This window comes from Oncorhynchus tshawytscha, linkage group LG26, assembly GCF_018296145.1.
Source record: "Oncorhynchus tshawytscha isolate Ot180627B linkage group LG26, Otsh_v2.0, whole genome shotgun sequence".
In the NCBI taxonomy this organism is placed as follows: domain Eukaryota; kingdom Metazoa; phylum Chordata; class Actinopteri; order Salmoniformes; family Salmonidae; genus Oncorhynchus; species Oncorhynchus tshawytscha.
In genome coordinates this window covers 17,505,556-17,529,108 of record NC_056454.1, presented here as the reverse complement: position 1 = coordinate 17,529,108, position 23,553 = coordinate 17,505,556, and the positions used below count along the sequence as shown (strand labels likewise).

At 43.4% G+C, this 23,553-nt stretch overlaps 1 protein-coding gene across 3 annotated transcripts in view; it reads right to left on the bottom strand.

The window, feature by feature from the left end:
• LOC112225285 (FERM and PDZ domain-containing protein 4-like) overlaps positions 1-23,122 on the bottom strand; it is a 52,735-nt gene extending 29,613 nt beyond the window's left edge. For 2 of the 3 annotated variants that reach the window (XM_024389079.1, XM_024389082.2), the window contains exon 1: positions 22,896-23,122. In XM_024389079.1, the coding sequence (XP_024244847.1) occupies positions 22,896-22,951 (56 nt within the window). In that variant the 5' untranslated portion in view covers positions 22,952-23,122. Of the gene's footprint in view, positions 1-13,782; positions 14,236-22,895 lie in introns of those variants that run through there. The other variant, XM_024389080.2, reaches the window with a different exon arrangement.
• Positions 23,123-23,553: the final 431 nt, after the last annotated feature.

Here is a 23,553-nt window from a genome sequence, read left to right as displayed (position 1 = left end):
CAGAGTGTGCTAGGGCAGTGAGTAAAACAAACTTAGGGAGGAGGCTTCTAATGTTAACATGAATGAAACCAAGGCTTTTACGGTTACAGAAGTCAACAAATGACAGAGCCTGGGGAATGGGAGTGGAGCTAGGCACTGCAGGGCCTGGATTAACCTCCACATCACCAGAGGAACAGAGGAGGAGTAGGATAAGGGTAAGGCTAAAGGCTAAAATAACTGGTTGTCTAGTACGTTCAGAACAGAGAGTAAAAGTAGCAGATTTTTGGGCACGGTAGAATAGATTCAAGGCTTAATGTACAAACAAAGATATGGTAGGATGTGGATATAGTGAGGGTAAACCTGTGCATAGAATCTCGATGAAAGAGATATTGTCCCTAAAAATATCATTTAAACCAGGTGATGTCACCGCATGTGTGTTAGGTGGAACTAAAGTGTTCAATAAGGCATATTGAGCAGGGCTAGAGGCTCTACAGTGAAATAAAGCAATAAATAATAACCAAAACAGCAATGGACAAGGCATATTGGCGTTAGCGAGAGGCATGCGTAGCCGAGTGATCATAGGAGTCCAGTGAGTGGCTTCAGGCAGCTTGCAGGCCGGGGCTAGCAAGCTAACAGAAGTGCCTTGGAGGGACGTCGCAACGGAAGAAAGTCTGTTGTGGCCCCCTCGTGCTGTTGCGTCAGCAGACGGATCAGCAGGGCTCTGTGTGGTAAACCAGGCCAATTGGCAGAATAGGTATAGTGGCCAAATAATTTATACGGTGGGCCTTTTAAGCTAACAGTCTGATGTGCTCTGGACAGCAAACAGGCAGCGGCTAGCATGCTAGCGGATGGGATTTCAGGGGACGAAGCGACGGCTGAGCCAGTTGAGAATAAACACATTGGGTAAATCACTTTGGTGGTCCAGTCGTGATGAGTTGGCAGGGGTCCAAGCCAGTTGGCAAAATAGGTATTGTAGCCCAAGTAGTGGCTGATGGACCTCTTTGGCTAACCGGGAGATGGGCCTAGCAAGGTTAGCTCCAGGCTAATTGGTTCTTGCTTCGGGACAGTGACGTTAGCCAGGAGTGGCCACTCGAATAGCTAGCTGCGATGATCCAGGCGATGATCCAGGTGAAGAAATTTTAGTTAGGATCACCACTTTATTTTAAGAATGTGAAATGTCAGAATAATAGCAGAGAGAATTATTTATTTCAGCTTTTACTTTTTTCATCAAATTCCCAGTGGGTCAGAAGTTTACATACACTCAAATAGTATTTGGAAGCATTGCCTTTAAATTGTTTAACTTGGGTCAAACATTTTGGGTAGCCTTCCACAAGCTTCCCACAATAAGTTGGGTGAATTGACAGAGATGGTGTAACTGTGTCAGGTTTTTTGGCCTCCTTGCTCGCACACGCTTTTTCGGTTCTGCCCACAAATTTTCTATAGGATTGAGGTCAGGGCTTTGTGATGGCCACTCCAATACCTTAACTTTGTTGTCCTTAAGCCATTTTTCCACAACTTTGGAAGTATGCTTGGGGTCATTGTCCATTTGGAAGACCCATTTGCGACCAAGCTTTAACTTCCTGACTGATGTCTTGACATGTTGCTTCAATATATCCACATAATTTTCCTTTCTAATGACGCCATCTATTTTGTGAAGTGCACCAGTCCGGCCTGCAGCAAAGCACCCCCACAACATGATGCTGCCACCCCCGTGCTTCACGGTTGGGATGGTGCTCTTCGACTTGCAAGCCTCCCCCTTTTTCCTCCAAACATAACGATGGTCATTATGGCCAAACAGTTCTATTTTTGTTTTATCAAACCAGAGGACATTTCTACAAAAAGTACGATCTTTGTCCCCATATGCAGTTGCAAACCGTAGTCTGTCTTTTCTTATGGCGGTTTTGGAGCAATGGCTTCTACCTTGCTGAGCGGCCTTTCATGTTATGTCAATATAGGACTCGTTTTACTGTGGATATAGATACTTTTGTACCTGTTTCCTCCAGCATCTTCACAAGGTCCTTTGCTATTGTTCTGGGAATGATTTGCACTTTTCGCACCAAAGTATGTTCATCTCTAGGAGACAGAACGCGTCTCCTTCCTGAGTGGTTAGAGGGCTGTGTGGTCCCATGGTGTTTACACTTGCGTACTATTGTTTGTACAGATGAACGTGGTACCTTCAGGCGTTTGGAAATTGCTCCCAGGGATGAACCAGACTTGTGGAGGTCTACAATCTTTTTCTGGGGTCTTGGCTGATTTTCCCATGATGTCAAGCAAAGAGGCACTGAGTTTGAAGGTAGTCCTTGAAATACATCCACAGGTACACCTCCAATTGACTCCAATTATGTCAATTAGCCTATCAGAAGCTTCTAAAGTCATCACATAATTTTCTGGAATTTTCCAAGCTGTTTCAAGGCACAGTCAACTTAGTGTATGTAAACTTCTGACCCTCTGGAAGTGAAATAATCTGTCTGTAAACAATTGTTGGAAAAATTACTTGTGTCATGCACAAAGTAGATGTCCTAACCAACTTGCCAAAACTATAGTTTTGGTTGAAAAACGAGTTTTAATGACTTCAACCTAATTTTATGTAAACTTCCGCCTTCAACTGTATGTAAGAATGCTGTTCATTGACTACAGCTCAGCATTCAACACCATAGTACCCTCCAAGCTCATCATTTAGCTCTTAGCCGTGCCCCGTGCAACTGGGTCCTGGACTTCCTATTGGGTTTCCACAGATGGTGAAGGTAGGATTAAACATCTCCACTTCGCTGATCCTTATAAGTGGGGACCCACAAGGATGCGTGCTCAGCCCCCACCTGTACTCCCTGTTCATCATGACTGTTCACCCATCATCACATTTGCAGATGCCACAGCAGTAGTAGGCCTGATTACCAACAATGACAAGACAGCCTACAGAGAGGAGGTGAGGGGCCTGGGAATGTGGTGCCAGGGAAATAACCTCTCACCCAACGTCAACAAAACAAAGGAGCTGATTATGGACTTCAGGAAACAGCAGAGGGAGAACCCCCCCATCCACATAGATGGTTCCGCAGTGGAAAACATCAAGTTCCTCTGCGTACACATCACTGACAAACTGAAATGGTCCACCTACACAGACAGTGTGGTGAAAAAGGCGCAACAGCACCTCTTCAACCTCAGGAGGCTGAAGAAATTTGGCTTGCCACCTAAAACCCTCAAAACATTTACAGATCCTGTCGGGCTGTATCACTGCCTGGTACGGCAACTGGACCACCCGCAACCGCAGGGTCCTCCAGAGGGTGATGCGGTCTGCCCCATAACCGGGGGCAAACTACCTGCCCTCCAGGACACCTACAGCATACAATGTCACAGGAGGGCCAAAAATATCATCAAGAACAATAACCACCTGAGCCACTGCCTGTTCACCCTGTTATCATCCAGAAGGCAAGGTCAGTACAGGTGCATCAAAGCTGGGACCGAGAGACTGAAAAACAACTTCTATCTCAAGGCCATCAGACTGTTAAATAGCCATCACTAGCACATTAGAGGCTGCTGCCCTATATACATAGACTTGAAATCACTGGCCACTTTAATAATTGAACACTAGTCACTTTAATAATGTTTACATATTTTGTATTACTCACCTAATGTATATACTGTATTCTATCCTATTCTACTGTATCTTAGTCTATGCCGCTCTGACATTGCTCACCCAAATATTTATATAATATTTATATAATTCCATTCCCTTACTTTAGATTTGTGTGTATTGTTGTGAAATTGTTAGATAGTACTGCACTGTTCGAGCTAGAAACACAAGCATTTCGCTACACCAGCAATAACATCTGCTAAACACGTGCATGTGACAAATACAATTTAATTTGATTTTGAAAGAGAACCTATGAAAACATTGCATCATTTCAAGCCTAAAGTATGAATGCGACACTTGAATACTTGTCTTGCAGCAGAAATGTAGAACCACTGTCACGGTGAGCCATTTAACAGGTCCATGTTGTGTAGCATCTCTCACTGTTTATTTGGCATATGTAAAGGTTAAAAAAAAATGTCGTAAACCACCTACATCACACGTGCAAAATGATCAGCAGGAGGAGAGAATAATTAACAGAGTAAACGGAGCCAAATCCAGACCCCAGAGTGGTGTGAACACTTCACAGTTGTTGTCCATACAGTAAGGAAGGAGAGTATCGGTATCTAGCGCCATGCATTGGATTCTGCTACTGGGCAAGACCCTCTATCCATATTTTACTATTATTTAAAAAGAGCTGAATATTACATTTCCCAATTTGTAAGTGCTGATATTGTTGTCATGGGAAATCTCTCTCTCCCTCTCTCTCTCTCTCTCTCTCTCTCTCTCTCTCTCTCTCTCTCTCTCTCTCTGGGATTTTACATTGTAGCTAATCTCCTCTGTGTTGAGAAAAATTGACATCTGGGAATTAAACCACCCGCCAAGATCTTACTGAGTATTGTTGTTGTGAGTGTGGTTGAAATCCTGCTGTCTTTTTGTCTGAACACTGTCTACATGTTATTCAGGGAGAGCCAGAACATAATCAAATAGAGATGTTCTTCCTCATTTAGCCTGGGAGGAACTGTGTCTGTCTGCACCAGTTCCAGTGTGAATGTGTGTCCTATGTTATATAAACCATGGGCTGATCTGCTTCTACTTACACTACCGTTCAAAAGTTTGGGGTCACTTCGAAATTTCCTTGTTTTTGAAAGAAAAGCACATTTTTTTGGCCATTAAGCATTAAAATAACATCAAATTGATCAGACTTCAGGATGCTGTGGAATATAGAAATGCTGTGGAATATAATTGGAATATAATTGGGAATCAGTTGTAGACAGACGCGCGTACACGCGCACACGCACACGCACACACACACACACACACACACACACACACACACACACACACACACACACACACACACACACACAGAGAAATGTATTATACTATTGCCAGGTACACACACGCCACTCAAACCACCATGGCAGTACTTTGCTGTACTTACAGAATAAACTGTATCAACGTATGTAACAGCTTGTTATATACAAATCACAAGTTGTATGCTATAATAAAGAAAATATTGAAATACTCTACAAAGATACTATTTTGACACTGTGTATATTTCCATAATTCACTTCCATAGTTCACACCCCTCCCCAAACCCTTTCATACTGTACAGTATAAACCCTGTCCAGACCCTTTCATTCTGTACAGTATAAACCCTCCTCAAACCCTTTCATACTGTACAGTATAAACCCTCCCCAAACCCTTTCATACTGTACAGTATAAACCCTGTCCAGACCCTTTCATACTGTACAGTATAAACCCTCCCCAGACCCTTTCATACTGTACAGTATAAACCCTCCCCAAACCCTTTCATACTGTACAGTATAAACCCTCCCCAGACCCTTTCATACGGTACAGTATAAACCCTCCCCAGACCCTTTCATACTGTACAGTATAAACCCTCCTCAAACCCTTTCATACTGTACAGTATAAACCCTCCCCAAACCCTTTCATTCTGTACAGTATAAACCCTCCTCAAACCCTTTCATTCTGTACAGTATAAACCCTCCCCAAACCCTTTCATTCTGTACAGTATAAACCCTCCACAAACTCTTTCATTCTGTACAGTATAAACCCTCCCCAGACCCTTTCATACTGTACAGTATAAACCCTCCCCAGACCCTTTCATACTGTACAGTATAAACCCTGTCCAGACCCTTTCATACTGTACAGTATAAACCCTCCCCAGACCCTTTCATACTGTACAGTATAAACCCTCCCCAAACCCTTTCATACTGTACAGTATAAACCCTCCCCAGACCCTTTCATACTGTACAGTATAAACCCTCCCCAGACCCTTTCATACTGTACAGTATAAACCCTCCCCAAACCCTTTCATACTGTACAGTATAAACCCTCCCCAGACCCTTTCATACTGTACAGTATAAACCCTCCCCAGACCCTTTCATACGGTACAGTATAAACCCTCCCCAGACCCTTTCATACTGTACAGTATAAACCCTCCTCAAACCCTTTCATTCTGTACAGTATAAACCCTCCTCAAACCCTTTCATTCTGTACAGTATAAACCCTCCCCAAACCCTTTCATTCTGTACAGTATAAACCCTCCCCAAACTCTTTCATTCTGTACAGTATAAACACTCCCCAGACCCTTTCATACTGTACAGTATAAACCCTGTCCAGACCCTTTCATACTGTACAGTATAAACCCTCCCCAAACCCTTTCATTCTGTACAGTATAAACCCTCCCCAAACTCTTTCATACTGTACAGTATAAACCCTCCCCAGACCCTTTCATACTGTACAGTATAAACCCTGTCCAGACCCTTTCATACTGTACAGTATAAACCCTCCCCAGACCCTTTCATACTGTACAGTATAAACCCTCCCCAAACCCTTTCATACTGTACAGTATAAACCCTCCCCAGACCCTTTCATACTGTACAGTATAAACCCTCCCCAAACCCTTTCATACTGTACAGTATAAACCCTCCCCAGACCCTTTCATACTGTACAGTATAAACCCTCCCCAGACCCTTTCATACGGTACAGTATAAACCCTCCCCAGACCCTTTCATTCTGTACAGTATAAACCCTCCCCAGACCCTTTCATTCTGTACAGTATAAACCCTCCTCAAACCCTTTCATACTGTACAGTATAAACCCTCCTCAAACCCTTTCATACTGTACAGTATAAACCCTCCCCAGACCCTTTCATACTGTACAGTATAAACCCTCCCCAAACCCTTTCATACTGTACAGTATAAACCCTCCCCAGACCCTTTCATACTGTACAGTATAAACCCTCCCCAGACCCTTTCATACTGTACAGTATAAACCCTCCTCAAACCCTTTCATACTGTACAGTATAAACCTTCCCCAAACCCTTTCATTCTGTACAGTATAAACCCTCCCCAGACCCTTTCATACTGTACAGTATAAACTAGAGGTCGGACGATTATGATTTTTCAACGCCGATACCAATACCGATTATTGGAGGACCAAAACAAGCCGATACGGATTAATTCTGACTATTTTAAATTTTTATTTGTAATAATGACAATTACAAACAATACTGAATGAACACTTATTTTAACTTAATATAATACATCAATAAAATACATTTAGCCTCAAATAAATAATGAAACATGTTCAATTTGGCTTAAATAATGCAAAAACAAAGTGTTGGAGAAGAAAGTAAAAGTGCAATATGTGCCATGTAAGAAAGCTAACGTTTAAGTTCCTTGCTCAGAACATGAGAACATATGAAAGTTGGTGGTTCCTTTTAACATGAGTTTTCAATATTCCCAGGTAAGACGTTTTAGGTTGTAGTTATTATAGAAATTATAGGCCTATTTCTCTCTATACGATTTGTATTTCATATATCTTTGACTATTGGATGTTCTTATAGGCACTTTAGTATTGCCAGTGTAACAGTATAGCTTCCGTCCCTCTCCTTGCTCCTACCTGGGCTCGAACCAGGAACACATCGACAACAGCCACCCTCGAAGGAGCGTTACCCATGTAGAGCAAGGGGAACAACTACTCCAAGTCTCAGAGCGAGTGACGTTTGAAACGCTATTAGCGCGCACCCCGCTAACTAGCTAGCCATTTCACATCGGTTACACCAGCCTAATCTCGGCAGTTGATAGGCTTGAAGTCATAAACAGCGCAATGCTTTGCGAAGAGCTGCTGGCAAACGCAGGAAAGTGCTGTTTGAATGAATGCTTATGAGCCTGCTGCTGCCTACCATCGCTCAGTCAGACTGCTCTATCAAATCATAGACTTAATTATAACATAATAACACACAGAAATACAAGCCTTAGGTCCTCAATATGGTCGAATCCAGAAACTATCATCTTGAAAACAAAACGTTTATTCTTTCAGTGAAATACGGAACCATTCCATATTTTATCTAACGGGTGGCATCCATAAGTCTAAATATTCCTGTTACATTGCACAACCGTCAATGTTATGTCATAATTACGTTAAATTCTGGCAAATTAGTTTGCAATGAGCCAGGCGGCCCAAACTGTTGCATATACCCTGACTCTGCGTGCAATGAATGCAAGAGAAGTGACACAATTTCACCTGGTTAATATTGCCTGCTAACCAGGATTTCTTTTAGCTAAATATGCAGGTTTAAAAATATATACTTCTGTGTATTGATTTTAAGAAAGGCATTGATGTGTACGGTTAGGTACACGTTGGAGCAACGACAGTCCTTTTTCGCGAATGTGGACCGCATTGATTATATGCAAGGCAGGACACGCTAGATAAACTAGTAATATCATCAACCATGTGTAGTTAACTAGTGATTATGATTGATTGATTGTTTTTTATAAGATAAGTTGAATGCTAGCTAGCAACTTACCTTGGCTTCTTACTGCATTCGCGTAACAGGCAGGCTCCTCGTGGAGCGCAATGTAAGGCAGGTGGTCAGAGTGTTGGACATGTTAACCGTAAGGTTGCAGGATTGAATCCCCGAGCTGACAAGGTAAAAAATCTGTCGTTCTGCCCCTGAACAAGGCAGTTAACACATCGTTCCTAGGCCATCATTGAAAATAAGAATGTGTTCTTAACTGACTTGCATAGTTAAATAAAGGTTTAAAAATATATATATTTTTTCAATCAGCCAAAACGGTGTCCAAAAACACCGATTTCCGATTGTTATGAAAACTTGAAACCGGCCCTAATTAATCGGCCATTCCGATTAATCGGTTGAACTCTAGTATAAACCCTCCCCAGACCCTTTCATACTGTACTGTATAAACCCTCCCCAGACCCTTTCATCCTGTACAGTATAAACCCTGTCCAGACCCTTTCATACTGTACAGTATAAACCCTCCCCAGACCCTTTCATACTGTACAGTATAAACCCTGCCCAGACCCTTTCATACTGTACAGTAAACCCTCCCAGACCCTTTCATACTGTACAGTATAAACCCTGCCCAGACCCTTTCATACTGTACAGTATAAACCCTGCCCAGACCCTTTCATACTGTACAGTAAACCCTCCCCAGACCCTTTCATACTGTACAGTATAAACCCTGTCCAGACCCTTTCATCCTGTACAGTATAAACCCTGCCCAGACCCTTTCATCCTGTACAGTATAAACCCTGCCCAGACCCTTTCGTCCCCCAATGCTCATGTTAAGTCTTAAACAAACCCAATTGCCCCTTGGCCACAGGGTTGCCTTTGAGTTCTACTGTACAATATTGTAGTGCTGCATTCATGCCCAAGCTTTAAAGCAAGAGAACAAAACAAATGATTGTATTTTTCCAGTTCTCTTCCTCCTTTTTTCTCTTCCTCGCCATTCCTTCTTTCTCTCTCTCTTTTCACAAGCCAGCTGGATCCTCTACCATGCCATCTCCGCCATACTTGTCCCCAAGAGGCCCCCTTTTCTAAAACAGACCTCCTCCCTTGTACTCTAATGAATATTTAGGGTAATCAAATGTTGTCCAGTCCAGTGAGTTATGTATGTGGAAACTGGATAGGTGAAATGGGCTTGACCTAGGCAAAATGATTTCATGAATGTCATTATCTAAAGCTTTAATGGTGAAGGCCTAGAAGAAAATGGAGTAAAACAACAGAATGTACTCAAGTGCTGTAAGCCTTCATGTCTAGTTGTCTAAATATTCAACATACAGTAGCTTTGTTTTTAAGTAGGCTTTGGCTTCGTGCTTCTAGAGAGTAAATATGCTTTAAGCCAAACAACCACTGGTTCTGAATTGCAATCTCATTACAGTATACTCACAACTTATATTTTAGACAGAGTGCTTTAATGTTTTTTTTGTTTTTTAAACTCAGAGGCATGGGGGAATCATGCATTAAACATGCCATTCCATACTTCCGCCCAAGTGCTTCTTTTTATATGACTTTTCATAAACCAAATGTTAGAGCTTTTACCATAAAGACATGCTGGCTGGTTCCAGCCAGTTTTGCATATACCCGTCAATAAGTTCAAATCTCTTTGGGGCATTTTTCAAAAATGTATATTTTTTATGTTGAACAGAGTTTTTAAGCTTTGAGGAGTGTTTATGAGTAAGTGATAAATATCTGAGTCTGTAGAAACCTGGTGAAACTTCGACTGCAAAAAAAAGTGTATTTTACCACCTTCATAATACAGCAATGGACAGACACACCGTAGCGCTCGCTTTTTATATCCTCCTCACCTGGTTTACATAGCTGGGCTTGTGAACCCCTCCAGAAGAGTAATAATTGCTGGTCCTGTCCTTCTTAACCCTCATACTGTGGTAAAACAAGATTTACACCCATATACAGATGTAGGTTTTTCAGGACATTCAAAGCCTGTAATGTATTTGACGTTTAAAAGGTCTTTTGAAGTTTGTCATTCCCACTTTGACATTTCAGACTTGATCTTCCCTCGAGAAAATTGTGTCAACCCGTACAAAAAATGTCCATGAATCATAAACCACATTTCCTGTTGGTGCAAGATTATTGCACCAACAACATCCTACATATGTCGTTATCGAATTTTTTAAAAACGATCAAAAGGGGATATTATTTGTGTTTCAGTATCCTTCACATAATGATTTAAAAAAAAATGTCAACAAAGCTTTCCCTCACACAAAACATGAATACGGGTTAGCCATGTGTTCCAGAGCATTCGCACAAGAAAGGTGCCATTGCTGCGTTGAAAGAGAGAGAAAAACAAGGCTGGGACAAGCTCTTCTGTGTGACAGCTGAGACGACAGGGTGTCGGTAGGCATGAGGCGGAGACAAATATAAAAGAGATCTGCATTCTCCTGGATCTCTGAAACACATACAGTCTATTTATTACATTCTAAAACATTCCATTTGCCATCATAAGATAGCGACAGGGTGGACAGCTAGCCTGCAATGCAGGCTGGCAGTAGAGGAAGCCTGTGTAGCACTACAGTAAGAACACAATCATAGGCTCCATTATTAACAGTGACAGTGGTGCACTGACGTTAATGCCCCAACAGCAGCAACATCATAAACATTCACTGCCATGGGAAAGACAACAGTGTGGAGAAACAGTGACATCATTTAAAGTAACAGGCCTGTCCTCCTTCGTTCCAAATAAGTCATTTGTGTTCCCCAAAACAGTGTTCCCCAAAACACACAGCAATGTTTTGTTTATGGTTATATTCAGAATAAAATAGATACAGATCTAGATATTCAGTGATTTGGTAAATCAACTAACTTGCACAAAAAAATACTTGAGATAATCTTTAGTCATCCCTTGTAGAAGTCATTGCCATTTATTTAATCATTTGCTTTTCATTTGCCATTCAACAGGTATGGACATATTTCTGTGAATCATCCTAAACTCCGCAAAAAAAGAAACATCCCTTTTTCAGGACCCTGTCTTTCAAAGATAATTCGTAAGAATCCAAATAACTTCACAGATCTTCATTGGTAAGGGTTTAAACACAGTTTGTTCAACAAACCATTAACAATTAATGAACATGCACCTGTGGAACAGTCATTAAGACACTAACAGCTTTCAGACGGTAGGCAATTAAGGTCACAGTTATGAAAACTTGGACACTAAAGAGGCCTTTCTACTGCGGGACAGGTACAGGATGGCAACAACAACTGCCTGAGTTACACCAGGAACGCACAATCCCTCCATCAGTGCTCAGACTGTCCGCAATAGGCTGAGAGAGGCTGGACTGAGGGCTTGTAGACCTGTTGTAAGGTAGGTCCTCACCAGACATCACTGGCCACAACGTTGCCTATGGGCACAAACCCACCGTTGCTGGACCAGTGGCAAAAAGTGCTCTCCACTGACAAGTCGCGTTTTTTTTCGCACCAGGGGTGATGGTCGGATTCACGTTTATCCTCAAAGGAATGAGCGTTACACCGAGGCCTGTACTCTGGAGCGGGATTGATTTGGAGGTGGAGGGTCCGTCATGGTCTGGGGCGGTGTCTCACAGCATCATCGGACTGAGCTTGTTGTCATTACAGGCAATCTCAACGCTGTGCGTTACAGGGAAGACATCCTCCTCCCTCATGTGGTACCCTTCCTGCAGGCTCATCCTGACATGACCCTCCAGCATGACAATGCCACCAGCCATACTGCTCATCTGTGCATGATTTCCTGCAAGACAGGAATGTCAGTGTTTTGCATTGGCCAGCGAAGAGTCCTGATCTCAATCCTATTGAGCACATCTGGGACCTGTTGGATCGGAGGGTGAGGGCTAGGGCCATTCCCCCCCAGAAATGTCCAGGAACTTGCAGGTGCCTTGGTGGAAGAGTGGGTTAACATCTCACAGCTAGAACTGGCATATCTGGTGCAGTCCATGAGGAGGAGATGCACTGCAGTACTTAATGCAGCTGGTGGCAACACCAGATACTGACTGTTAGTTTTGATTTTGACCCCCCCTTTGTTCATGGAGACATTATTTCATTTCTGTTAGTCACATGTCTGTGGAACTTGTTCAGTTTATGTCTCAGTTGTTGAATCTTGTTATGTTCATACAAATATTTACACATGTTAAGTCTGCTGAAAATAAACGCAGTTGACAGTGAGAGGACGTTTCTTTTTCTGCTGAGTTTATAAGTCTTTCATTGAGACACTTGGCATCACAAGTGTTTGTTTATCAGGAAAATGGGACATTTAATGTGATATGAGGTTCGATGATAAACTGATGTCACAGCCATAGACAAGCAGTGTTGCAGATTGAACCAGATTCAACAGAGGCAAAAGGTGACAGTCTGTCTGGGAGACCTTTCATCTTGCTCAGAATCTTTACAATATACAGAAAGACATACATATTCCAGTCACCTTTCCTCTCATGTTATGCTGTATAGCCTAGTTATAACTGCATGGCACTGTAGTTGAGTTTTGTAAATGACATATGTGCAAGTAATGTGGTGACATGATCAAGCTGCAACCTAATCAGATGCAACAGCATTGACAATATAGATTGACAACTCACCCCTGGGGGCTGAACACACTTCATATCATATTGAATTGTTGTCTGCTAGATGCTGACAACAGTATATGTAAATAGTAGGCTTAAAATAACACAACATGGCAAGCTTTCTGCCTCATAGCACACACCTGAAGTCATTGCAATCATTAACAAATGTTTCCTCAGTTAAATCTGCTGACTAAACACAAGAACCTCTAGCTAAATATACACTTATACAGTATTCACTCATGTCTAATTAGTATCATCATATCTCTTTGTCATTATTTTACATTTGATTCATTATAAAATACAGCTTCATAAACACCCCTGATTAAATATCTAATATTCCATTGAAAAAAAGACAACTATTTGATTCATCCAATTAAACATCAACCAAAATATGATTTTCAGTTGAGTGTCGCTGACACCCACTTAATCATGGGTGTGTGCGTATGCTATAAACCCCACCATAAACACTCCAGTACATATGCAACAGAGTCAGTGTAATGCAAGATTAAAACCTGACCATATATTCACATTCTGAACAAAGCACCTCATTAAGTTTAGACACATGGACCACATCACTTCAACCACATCACTCCCCGTTATCTCTCTCTCTCTCTCTCTCTCGCGCTCTCTCTCTCTCATGTGAATTGCATGCGACAGCACTCGGGACTGTCATTATAATAATCCTTGAACAGTATGTGCCATTTCTACAACCATTACACCAGATTCCATTCTAAATGGTGCTTGTTAAATCCCACGTTTCTCTGTCGATCATGTGGGTAAAGTATACACTGCCACCTATTACACAAGTGGCATCGAAGCAGACAGGCAAATTCAACAGCATCCATCCGACTCACCCTGACAGCTTTGCCATCTTCACAAGACTAAACACATCCATGTGCGCAGCAGACTATGGTCAGTCCGTCCAAGACTACAAATCGACCATCTACTTCACGTTGCTGGCTCCATTGTGCCACTGTCTTTAGCACTGGGGATAAATAATGCAGGGAGAAAAAAGCTGGAGCTTCCACAAGTCAGGTGGAGAGATTAGTTCTCTTGTCAGGGCTTCTGCATGGCTGAGTGATTGCTGTGTCCTCGCCTCAGCAGCACAAATCCACCGCCCCTGGAAAAGAATCTGGCAGTGGCGCTTCACCCGGCTACATCCTTCAAAGCATGCCTCCGTTCAGCTGCGTTAAGCCACCTTCATTTAATTTCCATCGCAGTGGAATGATGTGCAGGGGCCGTGCAGTAAAAACAGCTTTGAAGGGACACAGCGAGAGGGAGAGGGAAAGCGATGGGAGACACACAGAGAGAGAGAGAGAGAGAGAGAGAGAGAGAGAGGGGGAGAGAGAGAGTGCAAGAGAGGGAGAGAGAGAGAGAGAGGGAGAAAGAGAGGGTGGGATGTAGGGGGGACGCTGGTGTTGTAGGGCACACAAATCACTGCTGATGGATTGAGCCTGTTCCTTGAATTCCTCCTCTCCTCTGCAAAGGGCAGTCTCATCAATTCCCACCATCATGTGTTGTGTTTTGAGAATTAAAGTATGGAGGAAGGAGGAGAGATCACAGCAGCAGCGTGGGTGTTGCTCAGCAGGGAAAGAGGAGGTGTAGCAGGGTGATGAGGGGAAGGGGGGAAGGGGAGAGAGAAAGAGAGAAAGAGAGAGAGAGGGGGATGATCTGTACAATACATGAACACCATGGCCATAGAGGAGCAGAAGGACTAGCTGCAGGCAGAGATGGGAAAAGGACCCTGTCATTTTTCTTCAGTGGTTGTATAGCTAAGGTCTCCACCATTCACCCTCGACACCAGCTCACATAACCACATCTCAAACCACATCAGCAAACCTGCCAAGAGAGGGCCGCCCACCAAAACTCACGGACCAGGCAAGGAGGGCATTAATCAGAGAGGCAACAAAGAGACCAAAGATAACCCTGAAGGAGCTGCAAAGCTCTACAGCTGAGATTGGAGTATCTGTCCATAGGACCACTTTAAGCCGTATACTCCACAGAGCTGGGCTTTACGGAAGAGTGGCCAGAAAAAAAAAGCCATTGCTTCAAGAAAAAAATTAAGAAAAAATGTTTGGTGTTCACCAAAAGGCATGTGGTAGACTCCCCAACCATGGAAGGTACTCTGCTCAGATGAGACTAAAATGGAGCTTTTTGGCCATCAAGGAACACACTGTCTGGCGCGAACCAAACACCTCTCTACACCCCGAGAACACCATCCTCACAGTGAAGCATGGTGGTGGCAGCATCATGCTGTGGGGATGTTTTTCATTGGCAGGGACTGGGAAACAGGTCAGAATTGAAGGAATGATGGATGGCGCTAAATACAGGGAAATTCTTGAGGGAAACCTGTTTGTCTTCCAGAGATTTGAGACTGGGATGGAGGTTCACCTTCCAGCTTCACGGAAACATGGCTAACTGGAGAGACGCTATCCGAAGCGGTGCAGCCAGCGGGTTTCTCCACGCATCGCGCCGACAGAAACAAACATCTTTCTGGTAAGAAGAGGGGCGGGGGCGTATGCCTTATGACCAACGTGACATGGTGTGATGAAAGAAACATACAGGAACTCAAATCCTTCTGTTCACCTGATTTAGAATTCCTCACAATCAAATGTAGACCGCATTATCTACCAAGGGAATTCTCTTCGATTATAATCACAGCCGTATATCCCCCCAAGCAGACACATCGATGGCTCTGAACGAACTTTATTTAACTCTCTGCAAACTGGAAACGATTTATCCGGAGGCTGCATTCATTGTAGCTGGGGATTTTAACAAGGCTAATCTGAAAACAAGACTCCCTAAATTTTATCAGCATATCGATTGCGCAACCAGGGGTGGAAAGACCCTGGATCATTGTTACTCTAACTTCCGCGACGCATATAAGGCACTGCCCCGCCCCCTTTCGGAAAAGCTGACCACGACTCCATTTTGTTGATCCCTGCCTACAGACAGAAACTAAAACAAGGAGCTCCCACGCTGAGGTCTGTCCAACGCTGGTCTGACCAAGCTGACTCCACACTCCAAGACTGCTTCCATCACGTGGACTGGGAGATGTTTCGTATTGCGTCAGACAACAACATTGACGAATACGCTGATTCGGTGTGCGAGTTCATTAGAACGTGCGTTGAAGATGTCGTTCCCATAGCAACGATTAAAACATTCCCTAACCAGAAACCGTGGATTGATGGCAGCATTCGTGTGAAACTGAAGGCGCGAACCACTGCTTTTAATCAGGGCAAGGTGTCTGGTAACATGACTGAATACAAACAGTGCAGCTATTCCCTCCGCAAGGCTATCAAACAAGCTAAGCGCCAGTACAGAGACAAAGTAGAATCTCAATTCAACGGCTCAGACACAAGAGGCATGTGGCAGGGTCTACAGTCAATCACGGACTACAGGAAGAAACCCAGCCCAGTCACGGACCAGGATGTCTTGCTCCCAGGCAGACTAAATAACTTTTTGCCCGCTTTGAGGACAATACAGTGCCACTGACACAGCCTGCAACGAAAACATGCGGTCTCTCCTTCACTGCAGCCGAAGTGAGTAAGACATTTAAACGTGTTAACCCTCGCAAGGCTGCAGGCCCAGACGGCATCCCCAGCCGCGCCCTCAGAGCATGCGCAGACCAGCTGGCCGGTGTGTTTACGGACATATTCAATCAATCCCTATACCAGTCTGCTGTTCCCACATGCTTCAAGAGGGCCACCATTGTTCCTGTTCCCAAGAAAGCTAAGGTAACTGAGCTAAATGACTACCGCCCGTAGCACTCACATCCGTCATCATGAAGTGCTTTGAGAGACTAGTCAAGGACCATATCACCTCCACCCTACCTGACACCCTAGACCCACTCCAATTTGCTTACCGCCCAAATAGGTCCACAGACGATGCAATCTCAACCACACTGCACACTGCCCTAACCCATCTGGACAAGAGGAATACCTATGTGAGAATGCTGTTCATCGACTACAGCTCGGCATTCAACACCATAGTACCCTCCAAGCTCGTCATCAAGCTCGAGACCCTGGGTCTCGACCCCGCCCTGTGCAACTGGGTACTGGACTTCCTGACGGGCCGCCCCAGGTGGTGAGGGTAGGCAACAACATCTCCTCCCCGCTGATCCTCAACACTGGGGCCCCACAAGGGTGCGTTCTGAGCCCTCTCCTGTACTCCCTGTTCACCCACGACTGCGTGGCCACGCACGCCTCCAACTCAATCATCAAGTTTGCGGACGACACAACAGTGGTAGGCTTGATTACCAACAACGACGAGACGGCCTACAGGGAGGAGGTGAGGGCCCTCGGAGTGTGGTGTCAGGAAAATAACCTCACACTCAACGTCAACAAAACTAAGGAGATGATTGTGGACTTCAGGAAACAGCAGAGGGAACACCCCCATCCACATCGATGGAACAGTAGTGGAGAGGGTAGCAAGTTTTAAGTTCCTCGGCATACACATCACAGACAAACTGAATTGGTCCACTCACACAGACAGCATCATGAGGAAGGCGCAGCAGCGCCTCTTCAACCTCAGGAGGCTGAAGAAATTTGGCTTGTCACCAAAAGCACTCACAAACTTCTACAGATGCACAATCGAGAGCATCCTGGCGGGCTGTATCACCGCCTGGTATGGCAACTGCACCGCCCTCAACCGTAAGGCTCTCCAGAGGGTAGTGAGGTCTGCACAACGCATCACCGGGGGCAAACTACCTGCCCTCCAGGACACCTACACCACCCGATGCTACAGGAAGGCCATAAAGATCATCAAGGACATCAACCACCCGAGCCACTGCCTGTTCACCCCGCTGTCATCCAGAAGGCGAGGTCAGTACAGGTGCATCAAAGCTGGGACCGAGAGACTGAAAAACAGCTTCAATCTCAAGGCCATCAGACTGTTAAACAGCCACCACTAACATTGAGTGGCTACTGCCAACACACTGTCAATGACACTGACTCTACTCCAGCCACTTTAATAATGGGAATTGATGGGAAATGATGTAAATATATCACTAGCCACTTTAAACAATGCTACCTTATATAATGTTACTTACCCTACATTATTCATCTCATATTGCATACGTAGATACTGTACTCTATATCATCGACTGCATCCTTATGTAATACATGTATCACTAGCCACTTTAACTATGCCACTTGGTTTACATACTCATCTCATATGTATATACTGTACTCGATATCATCTACTGTATCTTGCCTATGCTGCTCTGTACCATCACTCATTCATATATCCTTATGTACATATTCTTTATCCCCTTACACTGTGTATAAGACAGTAGTTTTTTGGAATTGTTAGTTAGTTTACTTGTTCGTTATTACTGCATTGTCGGAACTAGAAGCACAAGAATTTCGCAACACTCGCATTAACATCTGCTAACCATGTGTAAGTGACAAATAAAATTTGATTTGATTTGATTTGACCCTAAGCATACTGATAAAACAACACTTGAGTGGTTTATGGGGAAACATTTAAATATCTTGGAATGGCCTAGTCAAATCCCAGACTTAAAGATTGCTGTACACCAGCGGAACCCATCCAACTTGAAGGAGCTGAATAGTTAGCTGTCTATTTATGCACTCTTATGTTATCTATTTTTTTGTGTATTATTTCTTGTTTGTTTCACAATAAAAAATATTTAGCATCTTCAAAGTGGTAGGCATGTTGTGAAACAAGTGATACAAACCACTAAAAAATCATTTTTGGTCCTCCATTTCCTATAGTCCACGATAAGAACCTTTGTATTGCCCACATTGAGGGAGAGGTTGTTGTCCTGGCACCACAGTGCCAGATCTTTGACCTCCTCCCTACAAGCTGTTCCACCGTTGTGTCGTCGGCAAATTTAATGATCGTGTTGGAGTCGTGTGCTGCCACGCAGTTGTGGGTAAACAGGGAGTACTGGAGGGGACTAAGTACACACCCCTGAGGGGTACCCAGTGTTGTCAGATGTGTTGTTACCTTCCCTCACCACCTGGAGGCGGCCCGTCAGGAAGTCCAGGATCCAGTTACAGAGGGAGGTGTTCAATCCCAGGGTCCTTAGCTTGGTGATGAGCTTAGAGGGCACTGTGGAGTTGAATACTGAGCTGTCGTCAATGAACAGCATTCTCATTTAGGTGTTCCTTTTGTTCCGGTGTGAAAGGGCAGTGTGCAGTGCAATAGAGATTGTGTCACCTGTGGCTCTGTATACAGCTAACTGTATATTATCCATGTCCTTGTTCAGCCGTGACTCCGAGAAGCATAGGATATTATGGCTTTTTTCTCTTCCGAGTGTGAGGGAATAGAGCCTGGTCCGGAGTGAGCAATATGTCCTGCGTCGAAGACTCATTAAAGTAGAAGTCTTCGTCTAAATTGAGGTTAGTGATTGCTGTTCTGATGTCCAGAAGCTCTTTTAAGTAATAAGAAACATTATGTACAATTTTTTTTTTTTTTTTTAAGATCAGATAAGATCGGGGATGGGAGGAGGGCTGAGGCGCTCCTATGATTCATAGCCATTGAATTATTCAGAAGCTGTTTTTTCACATTTTGAGTTTGAATGTTTCCTATGTTTCATATTGCTAGACTGAAAGACATATTTTACATCACGTAAAGGCATTGCTTTTCAAAGCCATTTTCAATATGGTCTGTGGAATCATGTTGATGAATGTGAGGATATTAACAAAGGAAATATATAAAGGAATGTAGCCTATTTCATAACTAATGCCACCTGCAAACACACTCAAAATGCCCCAGTGCCAGCCCACTCTACAGTCTCACATGCAAATGATAGATTAGCAAATGTCTATTATCCAATTGAGGAAGAATCGCCCCTCATTAATCAGAGTCTACAGACCAGGTCTCTCTGTCAAAAAGCACCAAGAGGCAATTTATATCGTTAAGGTGTCTGTGATATATGGGGTTTGATACTGCCTCATCTTGTCTCCGACATCCTGATAAAATGGTCTTCTCTCCTCGGTAATAAAGGCAATCTATTCAGACACTCTCTCTCCTGTGATCATCACACACACAATGAGTTTTACATTTCTTAGTATAATATTAGGATACTCAAGCTAAGGCATTTAAAACAATGATCTGTAGCCATTTCCCTGCAGACACACAGCAACCATTCTATATTAAAACGCCACAGCTTGTTAGCGTCTAGAGAGTGACTTAGAGTGCCTTTGTTGGTGAGCCGTGCAATAAAGCAACTTGTCATTCCCACTCTATTCAGATTCATGATTTGGCTGCTCTCTTTAAGGCAGTGAGGCAGAAGCGTGGTTGATCAGTCAGACTCAGACATCCCTGATGCCCCACTGACCATGTAGAGACCTTGAGCCTCAGGAATGCTGACTCTCTGCAACTTTGTAACTTCATCAGTAGCCATTAAGGAAACGGGGAAATATTGTCTCCATCTGCATACGGTTGGTCAATAGAATCTAGCAACCTGTAAAGCTCAGCATCACACACATAAGAGGCTCAGCCTGAAATATAGAGGTACAGTATAACCATCTTACAAAATATGAACATATATGTTGCAGATCATGTATAGTAATAATTGCATTATTATTTAATTAGGGTGTGCTTATATAGTCCTTGTATGTACAAGTGGGTAACCTGTACTAGTGGGTAACCTGTATTTCATTCCCCCTGAGACATCGTCAAGAGTGGAGTCAGAGCCAGGGGATTAGCCATTATTGACGGTGACCATGAAGCAATTAGGGTTAATTGCCTTGCTCAAGGGCAGGACGACAGATTTTACCTTGTCGGTTAGGGATTTCGATCCAGCAACCTTTCAGTTAGTGGCCCAATGCTCCTAACTGCCAAACAGCCAAGGCATCTAGTACACCCAGATCAGATCAGTGAGTGGAAAATATCTGACAGTCTGCTCGTCCCATGGCTGTGGTGGAGAAAGAGAGACTCGGCGTATTCTGGGCTGTTTGTCCATTTGGGCCGCTGCCTTGCCTAGAGGCCAGCGGGAGTGGCAGAGGATATTAAGGTCAGACAGGAAGGACATCTAAGGAAACTGTGGCCCGGGCCTTGAACCAATCAAAGCTCACCCTCTGATTCCTAACATAGCTGCCTCTATCACTGAGCTTGTTTGAAAAACAGCTGATTTCACCCGCGGTTAGCTAAATTCTGCAAGTCCAGAGTTTAAAGGCCCAGTGCAGTCAAAAACGTGATTTCCCTGTGTTTTATATGCATCTCCACACTATGAGGTTGAAATAATACTGTAAAATTGTTAAAACTATGATAATGCCCTTTTAGTGTCAGAGCTGTTTGAAAAGACCGCCTGAAATTTCAGCCTGTTTTGGTGGGAGGGAGGTTTGGCATTCATGCAGTAAATTAGTTAATAGACCAATAAGAAAGAGAGCTCCAAACCTCTCTGTCAATAACAGCTAACTTTCCAAATCAAACCACTCCCAGAGTAGAGTAGTCCCAGAATAGTCCTTGCAAAATTATTGCTTGAGGAATTGCTCTCTGCTAAGAAGCTATTGTTTATTTTGTATAATTTTAATTGAAACAATCACAATAAATTGTTGTTACCCAGAAATGACTTGATATTGAGATAAAAATGTCTGTATTGTACCTTTAACTCAAGTTGCTCGCAAAGGAAGCTAAAAGACCTATAAGCAGAAGGCTATGGAGTAATCACTTTCGGGAGTTTAGTGTTTAGTGTGATTTAAGGACAGCAGCACATACTCAGACTTATATCCTCCCATTCAAGATATCAAAATATACATTTCAGACCGATACTGCATCAGACTGTGAAGGGAAATATACAGTATAGGTTGTTTGTACATGGTGCGTTTTCTCAGTGATGTTGAGTATGTTAGTTTGTTGGAGCCCACAGCAGAGATACAGTACAAGGTTAATCTGTCAGTGGTGGTAGACTGCCCTCTCGCCCTCACCTGGACCCTGGCCCTCAACCAGATGTACGTGTCAGCAACCGTCACAGCAAGCTGCACTCTGACATGGACCACTAACACCACCCTGCCCCCCTGTCCATCTTATTCTGCGTATGCGTGTGCGCTTTCATCTGCCTTCCTGGCTGGCTGCCTGCCTGCCTGCCTATATGTGTGCCACATCGGTGCTTTAACCTAGCCAATCTGTTTGTGTGTCTGTGATCTAGTTGTGCCATCCTCATTATCCCCATGCCACTGGGGATTTATTCACTGAATTAAACAGTGTAAGCAGGAAGCTCAACATTTTAATGGCATGTTCCATGAATATTCACCAGTGTGACTAATTGGAATTAGAAGTAGAGTGAAACCTGGCTGAGATCACAGAATAAGTCAAAATGGATTTTGATTCAGTTGATCAGTTTTAGTAAAACACCTTAAGAAGTTCGAAGCTCACGTTAAAAGAGGTCAACACCCTGCTAATCCAAGATAAAGTCACATAGTACAGTACGTATGGCAATTACATTATTTACAGTACAGTGGAATTCTTCAAAGAGGGATAAACCAAAATTCCCCAAAAACTTTGAGGCACAGACCAATATTATTCCATCCTATGCTGGGTAAAGCGTGTTTGGGTTTTGGAGGTTCCATCTGTCAATACAAGCTATTTACAGAACATCAGTGGAAAGTACAATCATCACATGGCCAATTACTGTGTCATCGCCAAACAAATACCCAGCATCCACACATAGTCCAATCTAATCACTGTTTAGAGAGAAATGACATGTATACAATATACATCTTATCCTCAGTTGTTACATTAAACATGGGCATTTGTAGACTAAAAAGACTTACAACTTTGATGTGACATTTAATGCAAATAACTTCAACCAGAAGTGGATTTATGGTTAATCCACAATCCTGAAATGAATCCTATACAGCATTCATTGATTACTAACACTGATGTTTTAAAATTCCAAATTATAAAAATGTTATGTAATCAAACCAATATTCACCAAGTTCATTACAAAAGTAAACTACATAACTGCGTACTAGGACTTGAATTATCTACTCACTGAATGACGGTGAAAACTCCAAGTTCATTGTCTTCTGGGTCCATATTTGGGTCCATAGCTAAAGACAGGCCTTGAAACAGCCCTCGTTTCCTCTCCTCTCCTCTCCTCCTCTCTCTCTCTCTCCGAACTGACCCTTTCACCAGTTCTACTGGATGTTCACTCCTTCACTCCTTTCTCCAGAGTCCAGAGTCTCTGTCTATTCCACGCTCCAGCAGGAGTTACCATAGGCAACTGACTGAGCTAGCCTGCATGAACCATTCAGCTGTTATCACGTACTGTTGTCCTGTCCAAGTCAGGGAGAGAGAGATGCCCCCAGGGCTGGGACCCAGCTCGTCTCTTCTGCCTCAGTAATGAAATAACATCACATTCCGGGCCACTGCATCAGAAAGCAAAGAGGGATCAATCGTGAACAGCTAGGAACCGATAAGTGGCTGTGCTGGTGCACTACTGATGCTTCGCTAAGAAAATGGGCACAAAAAAAAATAGAAAAACCTATTGGAAGTCAGGATTTCACCTGCTTCTTCCTTCCCCTTCACCTAGCTGCACAATGGTGACAACGATGATGCAGGACATCGAAGCAGTGGGCTGTTTGTGGAACACTACTGTACAACACATGTAACTTTCCCTAACCATTTGAGCAGCAGATGAGACAAAAATA